The sequence below is a fragment of the Macadamia integrifolia genome, unplaced genomic scaffold (genome assembly GCF_013358625.1).
Source record: "Macadamia integrifolia cultivar HAES 741 unplaced genomic scaffold, SCU_Mint_v3 scaffold_143A, whole genome shotgun sequence".
Lineage (NCBI taxonomy): Eukaryota > Viridiplantae > Streptophyta > Magnoliopsida > Proteales > Proteaceae > Macadamia > Macadamia integrifolia.
Window position 1 is genome coordinate 127,814 of NW_024870623.1, and position 19,503 is coordinate 147,316.

The 19,503-nt window shown below is 37.9% G+C and overlaps 1 protein-coding gene and 1 pseudogene across 4 annotated transcripts in view; one reads left to right on the top strand and one right to left on the bottom strand.

Annotated features, from left to right (window-relative positions):
• The window catches only part of LOC122070909 (protein TIC 20-I, chloroplastic-like), a 33,486-nt gene extending 14,194 nt beyond the window's left edge, over positions 1 to 19,292 (top strand). For 3 of the 4 annotated variants that reach the window (XM_042635143.1, XM_042635144.1, XM_042635141.1), the window contains exons 2-3: positions 17,921 to 18,110; positions 18,440 to 19,292. In XM_042635143.1, the coding sequence (XP_042491077.1) occupies positions 17,933 to 18,110; positions 18,440 to 19,083 (822 nt within the window). In that variant the 5' untranslated portion in view covers positions 17,921 to 17,932 and the 3' untranslated portion in view covers positions 19,084 to 19,292. Of the gene's footprint in view, positions 1 to 13,816; positions 16,345 to 17,920; positions 18,111 to 18,439 lie in introns of those variants that run through there. The other variant, XM_042635142.1, reaches the window with a different exon arrangement.
• On the bottom strand, positions 3,161 to 5,423 carry LOC122070908 (annotated as a pseudogene).
• Positions 19,293 to 19,503: the final 211 nt, after the last annotated feature.

Genomic DNA, 19,503 nt, shown 5'->3' on the forward strand with positions numbered 1-19,503 from the left:
TGGTAAAAGCCCAACTAACACTCATACCCCTAAAAAAGCAATTAGTACTGTATAATGTAGGGTGTGCCCCTCGGCTCAAATTTGGACAAAATTAGATAACACCCAGGGTCAGTTTGGACAAAACCAGCTACCCACGTGAAAAGAGGATTTTCCATTCCCAAATGGGATTCCAGCACTCAATGGGTATCCAAACTATGAGTTAAGTGATTAATACATCGTTGACTCAAGACTAATACTCCATGGACAAGAGGATCTCATGTGAGGAGATCACCAGAAGGGGAGATGATCAAGACTCACGTGCATAGGTGTATGTGGGCTTAAACTGTCAAATGGCTGAAGTGACACCATAGGCCTTCCACTGGTATTATGCTAGAGATCTGGATTTAAATTTACGTGAATATCTAGTCCAACAATTTTTTTTTTTGGCCAAATGGGATATAAAAATTTTGACCATTATAGTTTTTTTGGGTGGGGGCATGGGGGTGGAAGAGTTATGAAGTAGATTGGGCACATGTATATATATGTAGGCATACCTTCTTATGTATATCCATGCACCCGTAGTTATCCCTTATACTTTCAATATAAGAGTATTGCCACTTGAAAAACTCAGATTTGGTTGAAACTTGATTAGGAAGTAGAGGACCATGGGCCCATTTATACACAGTATTTAGGCCCCACTTGAATGACCACATGGCAGTTGTCAGAGGATTTGTTGTTCTCCCGCCGGGTGAGGCCATGCCAGTGACCGCCTAAAATAAATAACGGCCTGGGGTGGGCCAGACCGGGCCAGAGCAAAAAACTGATCATAAATAAATTTTTGGGAGACCTACAAAATGAAGTCTGCAATCTTCTACACCGTCTAATTAAAAGAGATTCAAATCGATGTGAAGGTTTCAACTTCTAATTCTCTCTTATTCATCAAACCATTTGTTACATAAAGAGGATAAAACTATTCTAAATCCTCAAGTCCATTCTTCTTCGTCACTCTAATTCCTGACCATTTTTCAAGATTCATTGGAGAGTAATTAAAGTCAAACCTCTTAATTAGATTAATGGCAAAGAAAGGACCAGCTACCTATCGCATGGCTGATGGAGGGGCGCAGAAATCAAAGCCCATTTAGAAAAAGCAATGCCAAACAAGAAGCCCAAGACATGAAATTGCAACTTACAAGCAAGAGTGATTTTGTAAAAAAGATACTCTCTAACCCACTGGACGCCCAAACAAGCATCCAACTGCTGAGAGAACTTGGGTGTGCACCCATGAATTGGGGTGGGTTTTCAAGTACTCCTCTCCATCGGATGTTGGGTTGGGTATCCAACGCGTTGGAGAGGAGCCGAATCCCTGATTTTTGAGCTGAGAATAAGAAGTTGAAACCCTCTTATCGGTAACAAATATGTCCAGCAACCTTTGACGGAAGGGGATTTGCTAATTTTAAAGAGATGACCTCAAAAGATGCTCATTGTGTTATCTAAACAAATTCCAGGGCAATGGGACCTAGTAAAAAACATTGGGATGAAAAGTAAAACATAATTTATCCACAAGTGATTGGAGTATACGAGTCATGTGGTTCACGAATCTATGAGGTTGGCATTTTAATAAAATCAAATGAAGAATGTAGGTTACCCTGTTGGATTATTCATATTTGACATATGTCCATCAAACCCAGTTTAATTTGATTAAATTGATTATTACAATTGTTATTCATGTGTTATTGTGATTATTTTCATAATGTGCAATTGTCCACTTTCTACTGACAAAATTGGGCACTCTATTCTAGGGTTGTCACATTCTATATTTCTCCATCAAACCCGATCATGGATCATAGTTTCAAAGTGTTAAAATCGATCCTTATGGTTGCTCAAGTGTGGAAGAACTATTATCTGGAGGAGGAACATCAATTGCGGTTCTAAGGTAAACCGTTTCATTTCCATGTAATTAATTTTTATACAATGATTTCAAATGCAAGAGATCCCAATCCGATCCCTTCCGCTGCACGATTGGGTTTCAACCAACAGATTGATACGAAAATATAAATGCGGGTACTTAATTGTGTTGAACATTGATCCATCAAAATTCCCAATTTTATCATATATCATTAGGGAATGAAGTGTGAAGGAATTAACCCTTGAGATCTGAGCATCAATGAACTCCACCGTCATGGCCCAATCTATTAAAATAAGTCCCAATACCAGAACCAAATTAGGCAATCTCTCTCAGTTTATCATCAAACAGGTCACCTGTTTCTTTCTTTCTAGAAAACCCAAGAGACGGCTGAGGGGACAAGCCTCCATAAGAGATAAGCAGCTCCTCAAGCAAGGAAGCAAAAGTGAGCATACAAGTAAAAACTAGGCCAATATAAGAAGAACAATGTAACAGCCTCTACTCCTTCCAATATGAGTAACAGCCAAGGATTAAAGTATCGGTATCGGTCGTCGTATCGGTCAGCCAAAATTAAGATACGTATCGGAGGGTATCGTATCGTATCGGAGATACTCTAAGATACGCTAAAGATACACACATAAATGGATAGGAAACATTTTTTTAAACACTTTTGCATAAAGAATTTGTTAAAAAAAGCTATTGATAACATGTATTATGCATAAACACTAAATTGAGGGTATCGTACTAAGAATTCAAGGTCTATAGTTGTCTCATAAATGTAAAATCCTTGTTCCTAACCTTGATTTCCACTTTAGTTAGAGAGAAATATGGCTGACAGCAACTTTGGAACAAAAACCCTTCAAAAAATCTTTTTTTCTGAAAAATTACCCATATTGGCCATTATATGACCGTAGCGCCAATACGTATCGATACTCACCGATACGTACTGATATATATATATCGATACTCACCGATACGTGCTGATATATACCGATACGTACTGATCGATACATACCAATACTCACCGATACGTACCAATACATACCGAAACGTACATTTTACCTCAATTTTATATTTTTCATAGAGTCGTATCGAGGCATGTCGTATCGTATCGATGTGTATTAGTAGTGTATTGATGCATATCGGTATGTATTGTAGGATATATATCGATACGAAATGAATTAAAAAATTCAATGTATCGTATCGGTGTGTATCGTATCGGCTGACTAAATTTAAGATACGTATCGGAGGGTATCGTATCGGTATCGGAGATACTTAAAACCATGGTAACAGCGGTTAGCACACTACATCCTCTTCATTTAACAAGATTTCAGCCTTTTAATACTTGAAGTATCTTTCTGAGCTAGCAGAGAAGCAAGTAGTAATGAACTTGGGGTGTCCAATAGTGCCAACTGTTACGAAACTCCACCGTCTAATGACCATAGGAACCCATAGGTAAGCAAAACCCAGAATCACCTTTCCATCATGAACAATTTGGGTCCTAGCCTTTCTTCCACCAATAGTCCCTACAAGAACATGAACCTTCAAACGATAGAAGCAATTCCTGTCTCTTAACAACCATCTTTCGATCATACACCAACGAAACAAGCTTAATGACCAAGTGAGAGTCATCACATGCTCCGAGGTTCTTCACTATACAAATAAAGGATCCTGGAACAATCTCAGAAGCCCAAAGGCAATTGCTAGCTTCTTTCTATGATAAGCTGATGCATCTTCTTCTGTTTGGTCATCCACATCTTGAGGATGTTAATGGTTTGTATCCAGCATAATTTAATCGGTCAGTCATCACATTCAACATTTCATAGATTTCCTCTGATTTTGGATGTGATTTGTCACCTGCAATGAACTCATGAACTATGTTATCTACTTCAATGGAACTACTCCCGGGAATCTTGTGGATACTTTTTTCTCTCATCCTCCTCCTTATTTTCATAACCTCGCCCCATCTCTTTGCCTGTGAATATATGTTTGACAAAAGAACATAATTCCCATCCACATGAGGCTCCAACTCCAGAAGTTTAATTGTAGCTTCTTCTGCTAGTTCCACGTTCTTGTGCATCATACATGCACCAAGAAGAGCCCTCCAGACAATTGCATCTGGTGCAAAGGTCATACTCTTAATGAGTTCTCTTGCCTCCTTAAGATACCCTGCTCGTCCCAAAATATCAACCATACATCCGTAATGTTCAACTTTAGGAGTCACACCATAAACATCACTCATAGATGTGAAATACCTCCACCCCCTACTAATAAGACCAGCATGACTACATGCACTTAACACACCAACAAAGGTGACATCATTCGGTTTGATTCGTTCCTCTTTCATCTTCAAGAAACAATCCAATGCAGCCTCTCCAAGCCCATGGTTTGCAAGTCCTATGATCATAACACTCCAAGTCAAGACATCTCTCGCATCCATCTTGTTAAAAACTTTGAGCGAATTCTCAATGTCCCCACACTTCGCATACATATCCACCAAAGAAGTCCCAAGTTTCAAATCTATCTCAATACCATTTCTCTCTATGTATTCATGAACCATCTTGCCCATGCCTAGAGCACCCACATCACCGCAGGCAGACAAGACACTAACCATGGTTACCCCATCAGGCTTCACGTTTGCCAATTGCATCTCATGAAACAGCCTCAATGCCTCAACAGATTGCCTGTTTTGGGCATAGGCTGTAATAATCGAACTCCATGAAAACAAATCTTTCTCACTAATCCGGTCGAACAATTGCCTTGCAGCCCTCACATTGCCATGCACTGCATACCCATGAATCATTGTATTCCAAGATACCAAGTCTCTGTCAGGCATTTTATCAAACAACTCCCGTGCTAAATCAATCTCTCCACCCCTAACATACTCTGCTAACAAAACATTATATGAAACAAAATCCGGGTCAGTAATTTCATCAAAAACCTCACGTGCAATCTTAGCATTACCAAACCTTGCATACATTTCAACCAGAGCTGTCTGAACGAATAAATCCGAATCAAAGCCAAGTTTGAAAACTTGGGTATGGACTGTTAAACCAGTTCTGGAATCATTGCATCTTCCACAGGCCTGAACAACAAGAGACAGTGTGAAACTATCGATGGCTACCCCTTCTCGAAGCCGCATTTGAAGGAAAAGAGAAACAGATTCTTCTGGGTTTTGAGCATTTAAGTAAGCCCGGATCATAGTGTTCCAGATGAACGCATCAGGTGATGGGATTCGATTGAAGAGCGAGCGGGCATAGTGTGAGTTTGAAGAATAGGAGAAGAGTCGACGCAAGAACTTGGCGAGTATAAAGTTGTTGGTGTCAAGGGAGGTTTTGAGGATAAAACCATGGATTTGGAGGAGGTGGTCAAGTTTGGTGGAGTCGTTTAGAAAAGACATTGTCTTCTGCTCAATAGTTTTGGTTTGTGGAAATTGCAGCACGGCTGAAGCTGAGTGAAAGCATTTCAGGATCATCTTTTTCTGTAACATTCGAATATTTGATATTCTAATCAAATAGAAACATTTAATCCGTTGCCGACGCCAAACTTCCCGCCTAATGCCCCGGATCCCCTGTTTCGAATAAATGCGCGGGACTTCCCAATTTCCATTGCCCAGTTTTCCGGGCCCACGAGAATGGGTCCATGGTTCTAGAAAGCGTTAATGGAACGGTCAGTATTAGGGGTGTCAATTCGTGGCCCGACCCGACTAAATCGATCAGGACCGATCGTTTATAGACCGGCCCGGCTCGGACCGTTTATTAAACGTATCGGGCTTGAGCCCGGCCCGTTTATAAATGGTCGGTCTCGGTTTTGCTACTTGGACCGTCGGGCGCCCGACCGAGACCAACCGAATAACGCCTGATCGAGACCGGCCTATTGTGCACTGACTTGGCCCGACCCTTTAATGATTGTAGAATACTTATTTTACCCCCCAAATTAAAGAATAAAAACTAAAAAGTAAAAGACATGTTCACATTTTAAATAATGGTTATATTTAGTATCATTTATTGATTTATTGTCATTTTTTTGGGCTTGCATGAGTGGGCCGGAACATAAGAGCACATTTTAAAGAGGGCCCGTTTAAAAACCGGTTAAAGCCCATTTAACATTAAACATGTCCATAGCCCGGTTAAGGCCCGACTAAAACCCGATTAAGGTAGCCCGATTATAGCCCGAGACCGACCGACCGAATATAAAGTGTATCATGCCCTCAATAACTAAGCCCAATTAGTTAAATGGGCGGACACGGTGTAGCCTTTGAAAGTCTTCAAGCCCGATTAAGCCCGACCGAAACCGGACCGGCCCGACCAGTTGACACCCCTAGTCAGTATCATGGTTTGAAAAACTCGATATCCGAACGGGATCTGTCAACGCCAATACCGAACCGGATCGGTCAGATCGGATAGAAATACTCCTATTTCAATTAAAAAATTATTTTTTAGATTATTTTACCCTTTAATTGTACTGATTCACTAATACGGTAGTGGCCTAGAATGGGAATCGATCAAGGTCAATTCCAATCTGATCAGACTGATATGATTCGATTCTTCAAGCCTGGGTCTGTATCATTTGGGTTGGAACAATATTGGCCTTGATTAATTCTTGATCCTGACCTTTTTTTATCCCGATCTACATATATGGTCCAAAGGGCAAAATCATGATTAAAAAAAAAAAGAGGTGGATTTTTCTGATTGATATGGTCCAATCTAGATTGATCCAAAATGGTATTGGATTGGTATCAACCTTGACCATTCTCATGTTTTAAAACCTTGGTCCATCTCCCCATAAAATCATGATTAAAAAAAAAAAAAGAGGTGGATCTTTCTTATTGATATGGTCCAATTTAGATTGATCCAAAATGGTATTGGAATGGGATCAACCTTGACCATTCTCATGTTTTAAAACCTTGGTCCATCTCCCCATTTTCAACTTGGATTTCTATCTGAAACAAAAAAAATGACGAAAATACAATGCAACCCTGGCACATGGACATCAACAGTGTTCGTCATTCACCATCTTCTTTGTCTGGACACAGGGGCATGTAACCAAGGAGTGTTATTTTACTCGAAAAAATAAAGAAAATAATTTGTTTGAACCGTAGTGAAAAAAACAAATTTTCTTAGTCAACTCAAAAAAAACAAAAACAAAAACAAAAACAAAAAACAAAACAAAAAAAAAAAAAAAAAAAAAAAAAAAAACCCTGATTACTCTGCCTAAACAAACTTAGTTCGAACCACTATTAGCAAAAATGCATTTCCATTTTTTACTATTTAAAACACATTTTACAGTATGCTTCCCAAAGATACTTAAAAAAACAGTAAACTTCAGGCATTCCCGTTTTAATGGTGTTTTTTAAGACTTGATTTTTTAACATAATATTTACTTAATTAACCATATATCTCTCTCCCAAACTCTGATCGATCTGATTCTTTCACCAACTTGAAGCTAACACAATGGACTATATTTCTCATGGATTACCTTCAACTCAAATTCAATTCACGGACCCCGAAATTGAGCTATAAACTGTTGTATTTGCTGAAAAATATTTCTAAAGTAATGATTCTTAACTCTAACTAAACATATATCACTTCGAGAGTGTGTTGACTATGTTGACAACGATGAACAACACCATAACCTAGTCACATTGCTCAATAAGACTTTGTGCATATGTGGTGTATGAATTTATAATTGGTATTGGATGATATTCAATGATATGTCTTAAAACTTATAACGAGACATGGGATGTATAGGCATTGATGTTAGATATTTAATTGTTTTGAACACTAGATGCAGATATTTATATATTAATTCCTTAATTTATACGAGTATACTACTCTTTTTTTAGTCTCGTTTGTTTGAAATCTACAAGTTTAAAACCCGTACCGTCCGTTTTCTAATTTTTGCCGTTTTCTGTTTTTTTGGTCGTTTATTTGGCCATATCATTTAAAAATTTTTACTGTTTAAAACCTATACCATCTTCTTCCTTTTTTTTTTTTTTTCTTTGCTCGTTCCCATTTTTGCTAACAATGGTCCAGACAAGTCATTTTTTTTTTAATAAAACAAATATGTATAAATTAATTTAGAAAAGAAAAACATATAAATGAGATGTCTTTGAATTTTGAGCTTCCACCATTATTAAAAGGGTAATTTACAACGCCACCCCCTAGAGAATGCCATTATGAGAGAAACACCCACTGTATAATACTAAATTATACTCAGACCCCTTTCCGTTAGTTGCTGTTACGGAATATACCTTATATGCTGATGTCAATTATTATATATTTTTTTAAATACCAAAATGCCCTTGCAAAAGGAAAACTACCTAAGGGGGTGTTTGGTTCGGTAAATCAAATGGTGTATATATCGGATATAAATGTCAATCTTTTGATAGACATTCTTCTGAATTATGTTTCTTTCTGAAAAATCGTTTGGTTGCCTTGAGGTAGGGGGTGTCAATCGGTTGGTCCGGCTCAGTTTCGGTCCGAGTTGAGTTGGTTTCGGTGTGGGAAAGCTGAAATCGAAACCAAACCAATAAGGAAATTCCGATTTTGGTTTGGTTTTGGTTTCAGTGCGGTTTGGTTTTGGTTTCAGTGCGGTTTGGTTTCGGTTTGTCTTCGGTTTCTTAAATCGATTGGTAACAGTGTTGGTTTTGGTTTTTGGTCTAGTTTGGATTCGACTTTCCATACAAATGTATAAAAAACTATGCAAATTTTAATTTTTTTTAATGAATTTTGGAGTGTTTCGGTTTCTTACCTGTTTGGTTTCAGTTTCGGTCTGGGTTTTGAGCCAGTTTCGGTTTGGTTTCGGGTTCATCCGATTTTCGGTGCGGTTTGGTTTGGTTTTGGGATTGCAATACTCCAAACCGAACCGAACCAATAAGGCTTTGGTTTGGTTCGATCCGTGTTGTTATCGATTTTCGGCCGATTTTACCGGTTTGGTTTAGGAATTGACACCCCTACCTTGAGGCTAGTACATATTTCTCGCAGGTTGAGATATTGATTTCCGTAGAGAACTTCTTTCCGCTTTCTCCTTTTATATTAGGTGATAAAAATGTTGCTCAAATCTGAGTTTAAGTGTTGAAGTAAACTCATATTTGGAACACATCCTTTGTAATATGGTCATTCATGGGAAGTAGGATGCGGGTCAATCTAGTGGAACCAAACATCTCCAAAAATTAAGAATTATCATTCTAAAGAGTGTCATCCCAAAGATTTACCGAACCAAACACCCCCTAATATACCCTCCCAGAACTCCCCATCCCCCAAATCAATACCCTATTCTTTCATCCCCAACTCCACTATGATTTGAGAGCGTCGATCTACCATGAAGAGCAGGGGCAGCAGCAACGACCATCGGCGACGGATGTCTGCCCACCTGTTTCGCAAAATCGAAAAGGCTTCTTCACCAAATTTCTGTTTCCAATCTCTGCTCTGTTTGTTGTCTTTTAGTGTTATATCTTTTCCTCCTTCACTGGTTTGCTTTCAAGAAGCTTTTTGAATTTTGGAGCCATGGAAGGTCCTGCATACAATCCTTAAACCGTCGAAGAAGTTTTTAGAGATTTCAAAGGACGAAAAGCCGGCATGATCAAAGCGGTCAACGTTCAGATCCACCACGCGGAGTTATCCTTGATGAAGACCATGTGGTGGGCCTTGAGCCACTACTTGGGTACCGACGGTCATCGCTACGCCACTTATCATTGGCACGGGTGGACGATCATCCTGTTTGCCCCACCGATCAGGTTCCGGAGGTGGAGCTGTTGGATTTATGGGCTAAATTAATTATTCGGGTTGATTAAATGGGTGAGAGTCAAATTGCATGAACCGGTTCGGTCCACTCTCAAGCTTAGGGATATGCTGGCTCAACCCATTGTGGTTTAGGGTTTTGAGTGCAGGACAGTATTATAAATACTAGGTTTTAGATCCCTACAACCATTATTCACTCTTCCCCACTTGACCACTAAAGTGAGAGAACCAAGGAGGTTTAAGGGGCTGTAGAAGATCCATAGCCAAGCCAAGAGAGCGAAAGTGGGAGTGACCAACATCAATCATCTTCAGCATACTAGGTGAAAGGTACAAATCGATCCTCCATAATTTTATTAGATTCGTGTTCTTGTTTTTCCTGTGTGGTTTCCTCAATAGGGTTTCAAACTCAAACCCATAGGGAGTCCTAACAAGTGGTATCAGAGCAGACCACATGGGACAAGAATCGATTGAATTTTTCTTATACATGAGGATTTTGATTGTTACTTAAAACCTGATTTGATTAAAAATCATGAAAATCATAAAAATCGTAATTTTACCATCACTTAAAGATCCTGTATGGGAAAACTTTCTTCACAAAAGTTGTAGATCACGAGAAGACGGTCTCGACGGTATGTCGAAAGTCACCGGAAACCTCCGGACGCGTCGGCACGTGCCGTCGGAAATCGGCTGCCGGAGGAGAGAGAAAAATAAAAAAAAATAAAAAAAAGGCGGCGAGTCATCGCCGGTTCAACTCGGAAACCCTACCGATTTGAACCGGCGACACAGTGGGTCAACTCATGTGCACTATTTGACTCGGTCAGAGGTTGACCGGGTCATTGACCAATTGACCCGAATTTGACCCGGAACTCATATGGCCGAACCGGTTGGTTTGGATTGATTTAAAAAAAAAAAAAATAAAGGCTTGTTTGGTTTTTGTTCATTTTGGGTTTTTATTTAAACTACTTTAAATTTCATTTAAAGGTTCGTTTTAAGGCCAAATTGAAATCTGTTTTTTGCGTTGGATTCCTTGTTTCGGGCCACATTTAATGATCTAATTTTTAATATAACATATTTGTTTGAAATTTTATGTTGTATTTGGTTTCAATTTGTTCCTTTTGGGTTTTTTATTTAAACTACTTTAAATTTCATTTAAAGGTTCGTTTTAAGGCCAAATTGAAATCTGTTTTTTGCGTTGGATTTCTTGTTTCGGGCCACATTTAATGATCTAATTTTTAATATGATATGTTTATTTGAAATTTTATGTTGTATTTAGTTTCAATCATTGAAACAAAATAGCATAAATCAATGCTTTGAAAAATATATATATATGTTATTGGTTACCATGAAATTGAGAATTTTTTTTTAAAATTGAGATATGTTAATATGGAAAAGGGTGTAAGCTTCCGCTCATTCTTAGTTGCAAAGTAATTTTGCTTTAGGAAACCATGAAATGATGAGGTGGAATCCACCAAAGTGGTACATCTTATTATTTCATGATTTTCCACAGGGAAGCAATGTAGGTGACATTTGCCCAAAGGTGATGTCACCAAAGTTAAGAAAATGACAGTAACCTAGAGGTTCCTAAGCCCAAAGGTGAGGGGATTTCAAAAGTTATTGTTCTTTTCACAGTAAATATGAATTTACAAGAGGACCAGTGCATTCTTAGCCCAAAGGATAGGAATGTAGTTGCGGTTGTGACTCTTGTATGGTTATTGTTGTCCTAGTGACATATTTATATGTATGTTTTGAACATAAAGATATACATCTCCAATGGGAAAGATATGATAGAACTGAGTGAAACCCACCAAAGTGGTACATTCAGTTCGATTGTATCTTCTCCAACAGTAAAGGTGACACTTTCCCAAAGGTTATGTCATCAAGGTTTGAGGATAATCATCCACATTTCAGAAAGGGATATTGAATTTGGAGTTCTTTTGCCCAAAGGTGATTGAATTCCAAAGTTAGTGTTGTTCTCACAGTTAAAAGAAGAATATAAGAGCATCAGCTAATTCCTGTCCCAAAGGATAGGGATACATTTTTAGTTGTAACTCTTATTTAAAATATATTGATGGTATTACATGCTTTTATATTATGGTTTATATTTTGATATTTGGCATGTATTGTGTTGTTGTTACTGCTGTAGTAAGATGGTCATTCCCTCAAGTTATGTATCTTCCATCCCAATACTCACTGGTAACAACTATCAAAAGTGGATGGAGGAATTAGAATTGCATTTAGGTCTTCTTGACTCAGACTTGGCACTTAGGGAGCCTAAACCTGAGCCTCTCACAGACTCGAGCAGAAGTGCTGAAAGGACCAAGTTTAAGAAATGGACTAAAGCAAACAGAAAGTGCATACTAGTTTTAAAAAAGGCAGTTCCTGAAATTATACGTGGGAACATAGAGATCAAAGACACTGCAAAAGAATTCCTGGATGCTATTAAAGCTAGATTTCAACACAACAAGAAAGCTGAGAAAACCACATTGATGACCAGGCTAATGAATACAAGGTATGATGGATGTGGGAGTGTTAGAGAATACATTTTGGGTGTAGCTACTGATGCTGGTAAACTTAAGGATCTTGGAATACAGATCGATGAAGAATATATTGTACACATTGCACTGAATACCCTCCCTAGTCAGTATAAGGTTATCCAATCTACCTACATTGCACTGAAGGACGATTGGAGCCTAAATGAGTTCATTTCCATTTGCACTTAAGAGGAAGAAAAATTGAAACAAACTAGGTTTGAGAGTGTACATGCAACTTTTCACAAGGGATCTTCTGGTGGACCAAGCAGAAGGAACAAAAATTTTTCCAACAGAGGAAGCGTCAAGCCATATGACAGGACTAATAGCTCTCAAGAACTTGACACATCTCAAAAGGCTCAGGATGAAGAGAATACCAACAACGTAGAGTGTTTCTGGTGCCATAAGAAAGGACATGTGAAGAAGGACTGTTTTATTTTCAAGAAATAGTTAGAGAAAAGGAAGAATTCTGGGGTTGAGGTAGACTGATCATCAGCAATTGAGAGCAAGTAAAATTTGGTCATATCAAGTAGTTAGGATTTCTTTACATACAGTTATTTGAAATGCTTGATTAGTGGGAGCTCTGGTTTTGTTTAGTATTTGTTTATGTTTTGAACCTTAGCCCGTATGTTTTGGGGCACAGTTTGATGAATTATGGTTAAGTTTTAGCATTTACATTATGAACAGTTATTTCTTGAAATATTTGGTTTATGATTTCATTTGAAAATGTTTTTATAGGCAGTAATTGTCTTAGTTATAGGCAATATTTTGCCACAGTTCAAAATGTAATGTTTGCCACATTTTAAGACAGTATTTGTCACAGTTCATAGGCAATATTTGCCACAGTTTATAGGCGGAAGGCCACAGTTAGATATTAACCACAGATCAAAGGCGATTTGCCACAGTGAAGGTTAATATCTCAGTTAAGGACCTACATAGAATGACAACAGTGTAATTTGAGGATATGTCAATATTTCTATGATGGTATCCCACATAGATTCGTGTTAAGAAACTTACTTATGTTTGTAATAACAGAAAGTTGTATGCCGTATATTGAGGTGTATCTTCTGCTGTTATTCGATGTGAGTGGTTTTTCAACTGAATCACAGTAAGAGTGGTTAATGTAATAAGATTCTATGGCCACACCAATTTAAAAGACATCCTTATAATTAATGTAGCCCAAGTGGGAGATTGTTGGATTTATGGGCTAAATTAATTATTCGGGTTGATTAAATGGGTGAGAGTCAAATTGCATGAACCGGTTCGGTCCACTCTCAAGCTTAGGGATATGCTGGCTCAACCCATTGTGGTTTAGGGTTTTGAGTGCAGGACAGTATTATAAATACTAGGTTTTGGGTCCCTACAGCCATTATTCACTCTTCCCCACTTTACCACTAAAGTGAGAGAACCAAGGAGGTTTAAGGAGCTATAGAAGATCCATAGCCAAGCCAAGAGAGCGAAAGTGGGAGTGACCAACATCAATCATCTTCAGCATACTAGGTGAAAGGTACAAATCGATCCTCCATAATTTTATTAGATTCGTGTTTTTGTTTTTCCTGTGTGGTTTCCTCAATAGGGTTTCAAACTCAAACCCATAGGGAGTTCTAACACTTCTACCAAGTTTAACAAAGATAAATTGAAATCGCAATGAGTTGTTGGTTCTTTACGTTTTACTCTAGATTGTACCTCTTCCCAAAGCCTTTTGTTGTTGTTGTTGTTGAAGCCATTGGCTCTGGTCCAGTAACATTCTCTATACTATGCTTTTATTTTTCTGCGTTTGAGCTGAATTTATTGTAATTTAAAGCTTTCTTTTATTTTTCTGTGTTTGAGCTGAAGTTTTGTAATCTAAAGCTTTCAAAGCCTTGTTGTCTTCCTGTTCAATGCTCTCCAGTAAATGCCTTTAGTTGGACTACCATTTTCCCCAGGATTTGATCTTTAAATCAGTTGTGCGTATCATAGTTGTCACGGAATCTAAGTGAGGCGTTGGAGGGGCCTGGATGTCAAAGCGACGCCAACAAGGCGCCCTTCCAGCAAAGGGTGCCTAGGCGTCACCTTGACAACTACGATGCATATCTAGTTATTGCATTCATGGTTACAGTTTTTGCCCTTATCTGAATATCCTCTTATTGCTCAGCAGAAAGAGAAATAGATTTCTACTAAAAGTATAATTCTTGTTGAGTGGTTAGATCAATTCCTTCTACAAGAAGTACTATTCTTATTGAGTGGTTATTCTTCTCTGGGCTGCAAGCCTGCATTAAGAGTTTCCTGGTCATTATTATCCTCCTGCTGTTCTCATAAATTTTCATTATAACTACAGGTTTTTAATTGATCTACGTGTGGTTTCTCTGTAAGTCTCAGCTTTCAACTATTATAAATATGCAATTTTAATGTGGTTCTTGATCTGTTGAAGGGAACTTTTGTTCCACCTTGTCCTTTTTTATGGAAAACAAGAAAATTACATTAAGGTGAAAGAAATTATTGCAACCATTGAACTGGGAAGAATTCTGAGATTTGTTTAACGGTAAACATATAAAAAAATAGTGAACAAGAAATTATGATTTGCGGATCAGGTTTCTCTAGTTTGTCGCCAAAACTAATCTTGATAATCCAGTAAATTCCCTCTTTGTTGTTGTTGGACAAAGTGATGGGTACAGTCAAATTGCCCAGGTTGCTTAACTTGAGTTTATTTTGAACCTTCAAATTGCATTGGAGTTCATGTTCAAGAATGGCCGGTCAAGTGGCATCCTGTTATACTAAAGGAAAAAATAGATCTTTGTATTACTTCTAGCTGATGCAGAATTTCAGCAGAAACAACAACAATGATTATATTAAGTTGTTAAAATAGTACGGGACACCTAATCATAGCCTGCAGCTGGGAGAAGGTTCCTTTATTTCTTTTGGTTATGCTTTCTTTATATTTTATAGTGTTTAAGGAGAGACTCTTAGCAATTTTATTAATGAAATATTGGCTTTCAGTCCATTAGTTCAGAGATTCAGAGCTCCCATTCGCTGTGAGATGCAGTGAAGCCTTAGTGGAATTCCAAGCTTGAGTCTGAGGCCAGCTCAGAGGATCAGGTGGGATTCCTGATTCATAACTTCCCACCACCTATTTTCTATTCTTCTTCTCCATCAATCAAACATGTCAGATTTATCCTGTGCATCTCTAGTTCTTTCTATTCTGTTTCTGATTCTATTTATCCTGTTACACTCTAGCTTATTAATCTGATTTCGAGCTTCTGTTTTTGTTTCATTTCAGTTTTAAAGACCCTAAAATTTCTATCAATTTCAAGAGTCCTACTCCCTTTTTTAATTTTTCTTTTAAATTTCTTATTTCTGGATTGATCTTTCCATTCTGATTTCTGATTTCGGTTACTGTTTAATTAACGTATCATTCTGTTAAATGATTCTGATTTGAGCTCCCTAAGCCTGATATCGAATTCTGATTTTCTGTCAGAATTTCAGTTTCCTGTATTAAGTTGGATTCTCCCGTATCTTAAAATCTATCCGTTGGATTGCTTCCTAATTTGATGGTTTGTTCCCTATACCTAATTGAGCATTTGACCAGATTATGGCTGGATCAGACTTGTCTTCTTTCTAATATTGGTTTCTTTTGAATTCTGGTTTCTTTATCGAGCGATTCTGAAAACTCCTGGTCTTTTGAATTCTATCTCTAAGTGGTTAGAATCCCATTACAATCTTAATTAATTTTTAAAACCACTTGAAATATCACCAATAATCCATTATCTCTGCATAGTTTGAAAATTCTCCCTTGATTCTAGATCTGATTTTTGGATTTCTTTCCCGTTACTTCTTATTATTCCCAGGTTTGAATTTGAATATTAATTTTCTATTTTTTTTATTGGAATCTTTATCTCCTAGTCTTAGCCAAATGGGAATTTCTGATTCACATTTGAATCAGGAAAGCCTCTTTATGCATTTGTTATCATTTTTCCTTTGATAAAATAAATTGTTCAGTACTGTAGCTCCTATTTTGAATGAATCCCATGGATAATAAATGAGTGTTGTCACGTATGCAAGAGGTGCATCAAGCTGTGGCACAGGGAGCGCATGTTTGGACTGCAAGGCCAATTGTTTAGTCAGAAGCTCACCTTTTGTGCCTATTCCTGCACCTGGGATGTAGCAATAGGTGCACCAGGCGAGCACCTAAGTGAAGATGCTGCATATTTTCAATGTAATGGGTATAATAGAAGCTCTATTTTGCTCCATATAATTGTTACTACTTTGGAAGAGATAAAATTGTTAGTGTTGTGTAACAATAGGTAGTAATTCTATTATGTTATGTGGAGGCATCTTTGTAATTTATTGCTGTTTTTTCATTCTATTTCATTTTATGCTCTCCATGCATTTCATTTCATTAGAGAATTCATTCTTAAGAGCAAAGAATCCCTAGGCTCCGATTCCCAACTTCAATTTGATTGGGGAAGAAAGATAACTCTAAAATTCCCATCCTACTCAATTGAAGAATCCTGGTAGATCAATTACAAAAAAAAAAGTAAAGGGAAAAAGAAGCCTGGAAGGCAGCATGGCCCCTGCACCCAGATACATAGGGTTGAAATGATCGTCATGTCCCTCATGAAAGGCAGAAATCAACCCCGTTGATGCTTCTGCACGCGTTTCCATTGGTCCTCACACTGGTGTCGGGGCCATGCTGCCTTTCAGGGAACCCTTTCCCATAATAAATTATTCTTCATCTCCTTCTCTTTTCCTTCTTGCGGCTTCCCTTCTGCTTCCTTTTATGTTGTCCCCTTTTTGGAAGGGTAAGTCTAATTTTGTCACAGTTCAGATTTCTTCTCTTCTGCTGCATGTTTGTTCTCTACTCTCTACTCTCTGCTCCTCATTCTCTTTTTAATTTCTAGCTTTATTTTTCTTTTGTTGAGAATGTACAATTGACCAGGGCTGCTGGCCTATGACTCTGTTCGTCTGAGTCTGGGACTCTGGACAGAACCTCCTTGGTGGAGTTCTGTTCAAACTGGACAGAACCTCCCTCGGTGGAGTTCGGTTCAAATGAGCATAGTTATGCTCCCGAGGCTTTGGGACTTAGAAAATAATATGGCTTATTTAATGGTTATTCCTGTTCATGTTTAAACCATTAGAATTTGTACCTGTTCAAGTGTCAATGTACAAGTATATGCATGTTGATGTGCAATTAATAATTCATAATGTACACATTATTAAACTACTGGCATCTCCTCTACACTCTCATTTATTTAGTAGCATCATCACTAATACATTATGAATGGCTGAAAACTTGTTTATTGATGTTATGCTTGGGCTTCATTTTATTTTATTTTTATTATTATTATTATTATTAAATTTTTTTTGGGGGGGAGGCTGAGGGGGAGTGGGTGGGTGGAGTTTCAGCTTGCTTATATTGGTGTGCACTTCATTTTGTGTCTGCGCCTTTGGCCATCTGGAGGTCTGTACTCTTTTTATGCTTTTTTTTCCATTGAAAACATGGACAATTCAAACTCACAGATAAAGTTGTCCGAATTGCATGCATAATACCTTAAATGGAACTTCTGTTTTAGGTATTTGTATTTGTAACTAAAAGACTTTTTTATATTTCTCTTTTTCAATAGATTCTTTTCTGGATAATAATAGAAAATTCTTATCGAAGTACCATATAAATTGCTTTGAAGTGTTGATATAATATTTTATTATAGATCTTCCTTTGCACCAGTCCTTATGGGCTGTTGTTTCCACTCGCTATCTGCTTCCAAAGCATTCCTTTGTTATCTTGTATCCAGGTTGCTGTGGACATGGTTCTTTGTGAGTGCACCATGAACTCCATGATTTATGTGAAGCCCGATATCTGTAACATCACCACACATATATCTGTTTTTACATGCTTCTCTCAAGTGCATACGGGGGTTAAATTTCCAAGGATCAAGAGCTTATGTGCAGCTTGTAAAGAAGAGATATCCTTCCCTTCAAGAGGTAACTTAGATGCATGGCATACGTAATACATGTTTCTAATACTTCAATTATTAGACACAATTCATTAAATGTATATGATAAGAGAAAAAAATTTATGTGGTTTTCTGCTTGCATTATAGACAGTTAAAGTACAAACCGCCAGATTTAAGCTTTAAAAGCTAAACTATTTGAATAATTTTATTTAGTGCAAATAATTTTTTATTTATTTTTAATAATAACTGTTCTATAATTCAAACTCTGTATATTAAATCTTTCGTTGAAATAGCAACATACTCAAAAGTGTCTCATAGATGATATTGATAGTTTTCTCTTGTATCATTTTATGTCAGGGTGGCCCATATTCCATCCTACTGTGCCAACCCCAATGCTCAGCAGGCATTATGGTAGCTTGTCACATTCACTTGTACTACCAACACGGAGCAGCATGGCAAACAGGTCACGTATGAGTCCTAGAGCATCCAAAGATGCAGCTTCCAGTTTCTGCTACCCGCAGATGACCAGAAAGCCTAGGTGGTGGTGGAGGACATTAGCTTGCATCCCCTATCTCATTTCTTTCCATTGGGCATGGACGTCTGCGGAAACTGCTTACTATCTCCACCCTTTCTTAGAAGACTTCGAATTCCTGACTTATCCCTTCCTCAGAGCTCTCAAGAGGTTGCCTCCCTGGTTCTTGATGGCGTATTTCATTACAGCTTATCTTGGGGTAGTGAAGAGGAAGGAATGGCCACATTTCTTCCGGTTCCATGTTGCGATGGGCATGCTCCTTGAGATCACCCTAGAGGTAATGGGGACTGTGAGTCATTGGTTGCCCCTTTCCATGTACTGGGGGAAGTTTGGCATGCACTTTTGGACAGCTGCTGCATTTGCTTACCTCTTTACTTTGGTTGAGTGCATGCGATGTGCTTTTGTGGGCATGTATGCTGAAGTTCCCTTTGCATGTGATGCTGCATATATCCAAATGTCATTTGATTAATTAGGGTAATGATGAGTCGGGAAAGGAAACTCACTGTATCTCTTTCACTCTCTCTCCATCTTATTTCACTTTTGTAGGATGCTTTTATCAGCATCTACAGAAATTCTTCCAGTTAAATGTTTTCTTTGAAACTTGTCATGTTGAGGATACACTTCCTAATTGAAGATACATAGATAAATTTTCAAGAAAGATTTCCTGGGTTTCAAGAAGATTTTCATGTCATTTATAGTCCATAACATGGTCAAGAATATGTAGTATTAGTTATTTGCACATACACAGTAACATGATGAATTCCAACTTTTGATCATATTATTGTGGGAAGTGAAAAAATGCACCATGCCAACTGGAGGATTTCGTCTGGAATCTAGATAAGAGCTCTGGCCTTTAGATTGGTGATTGCTTATTCAATGAGAAACAAAG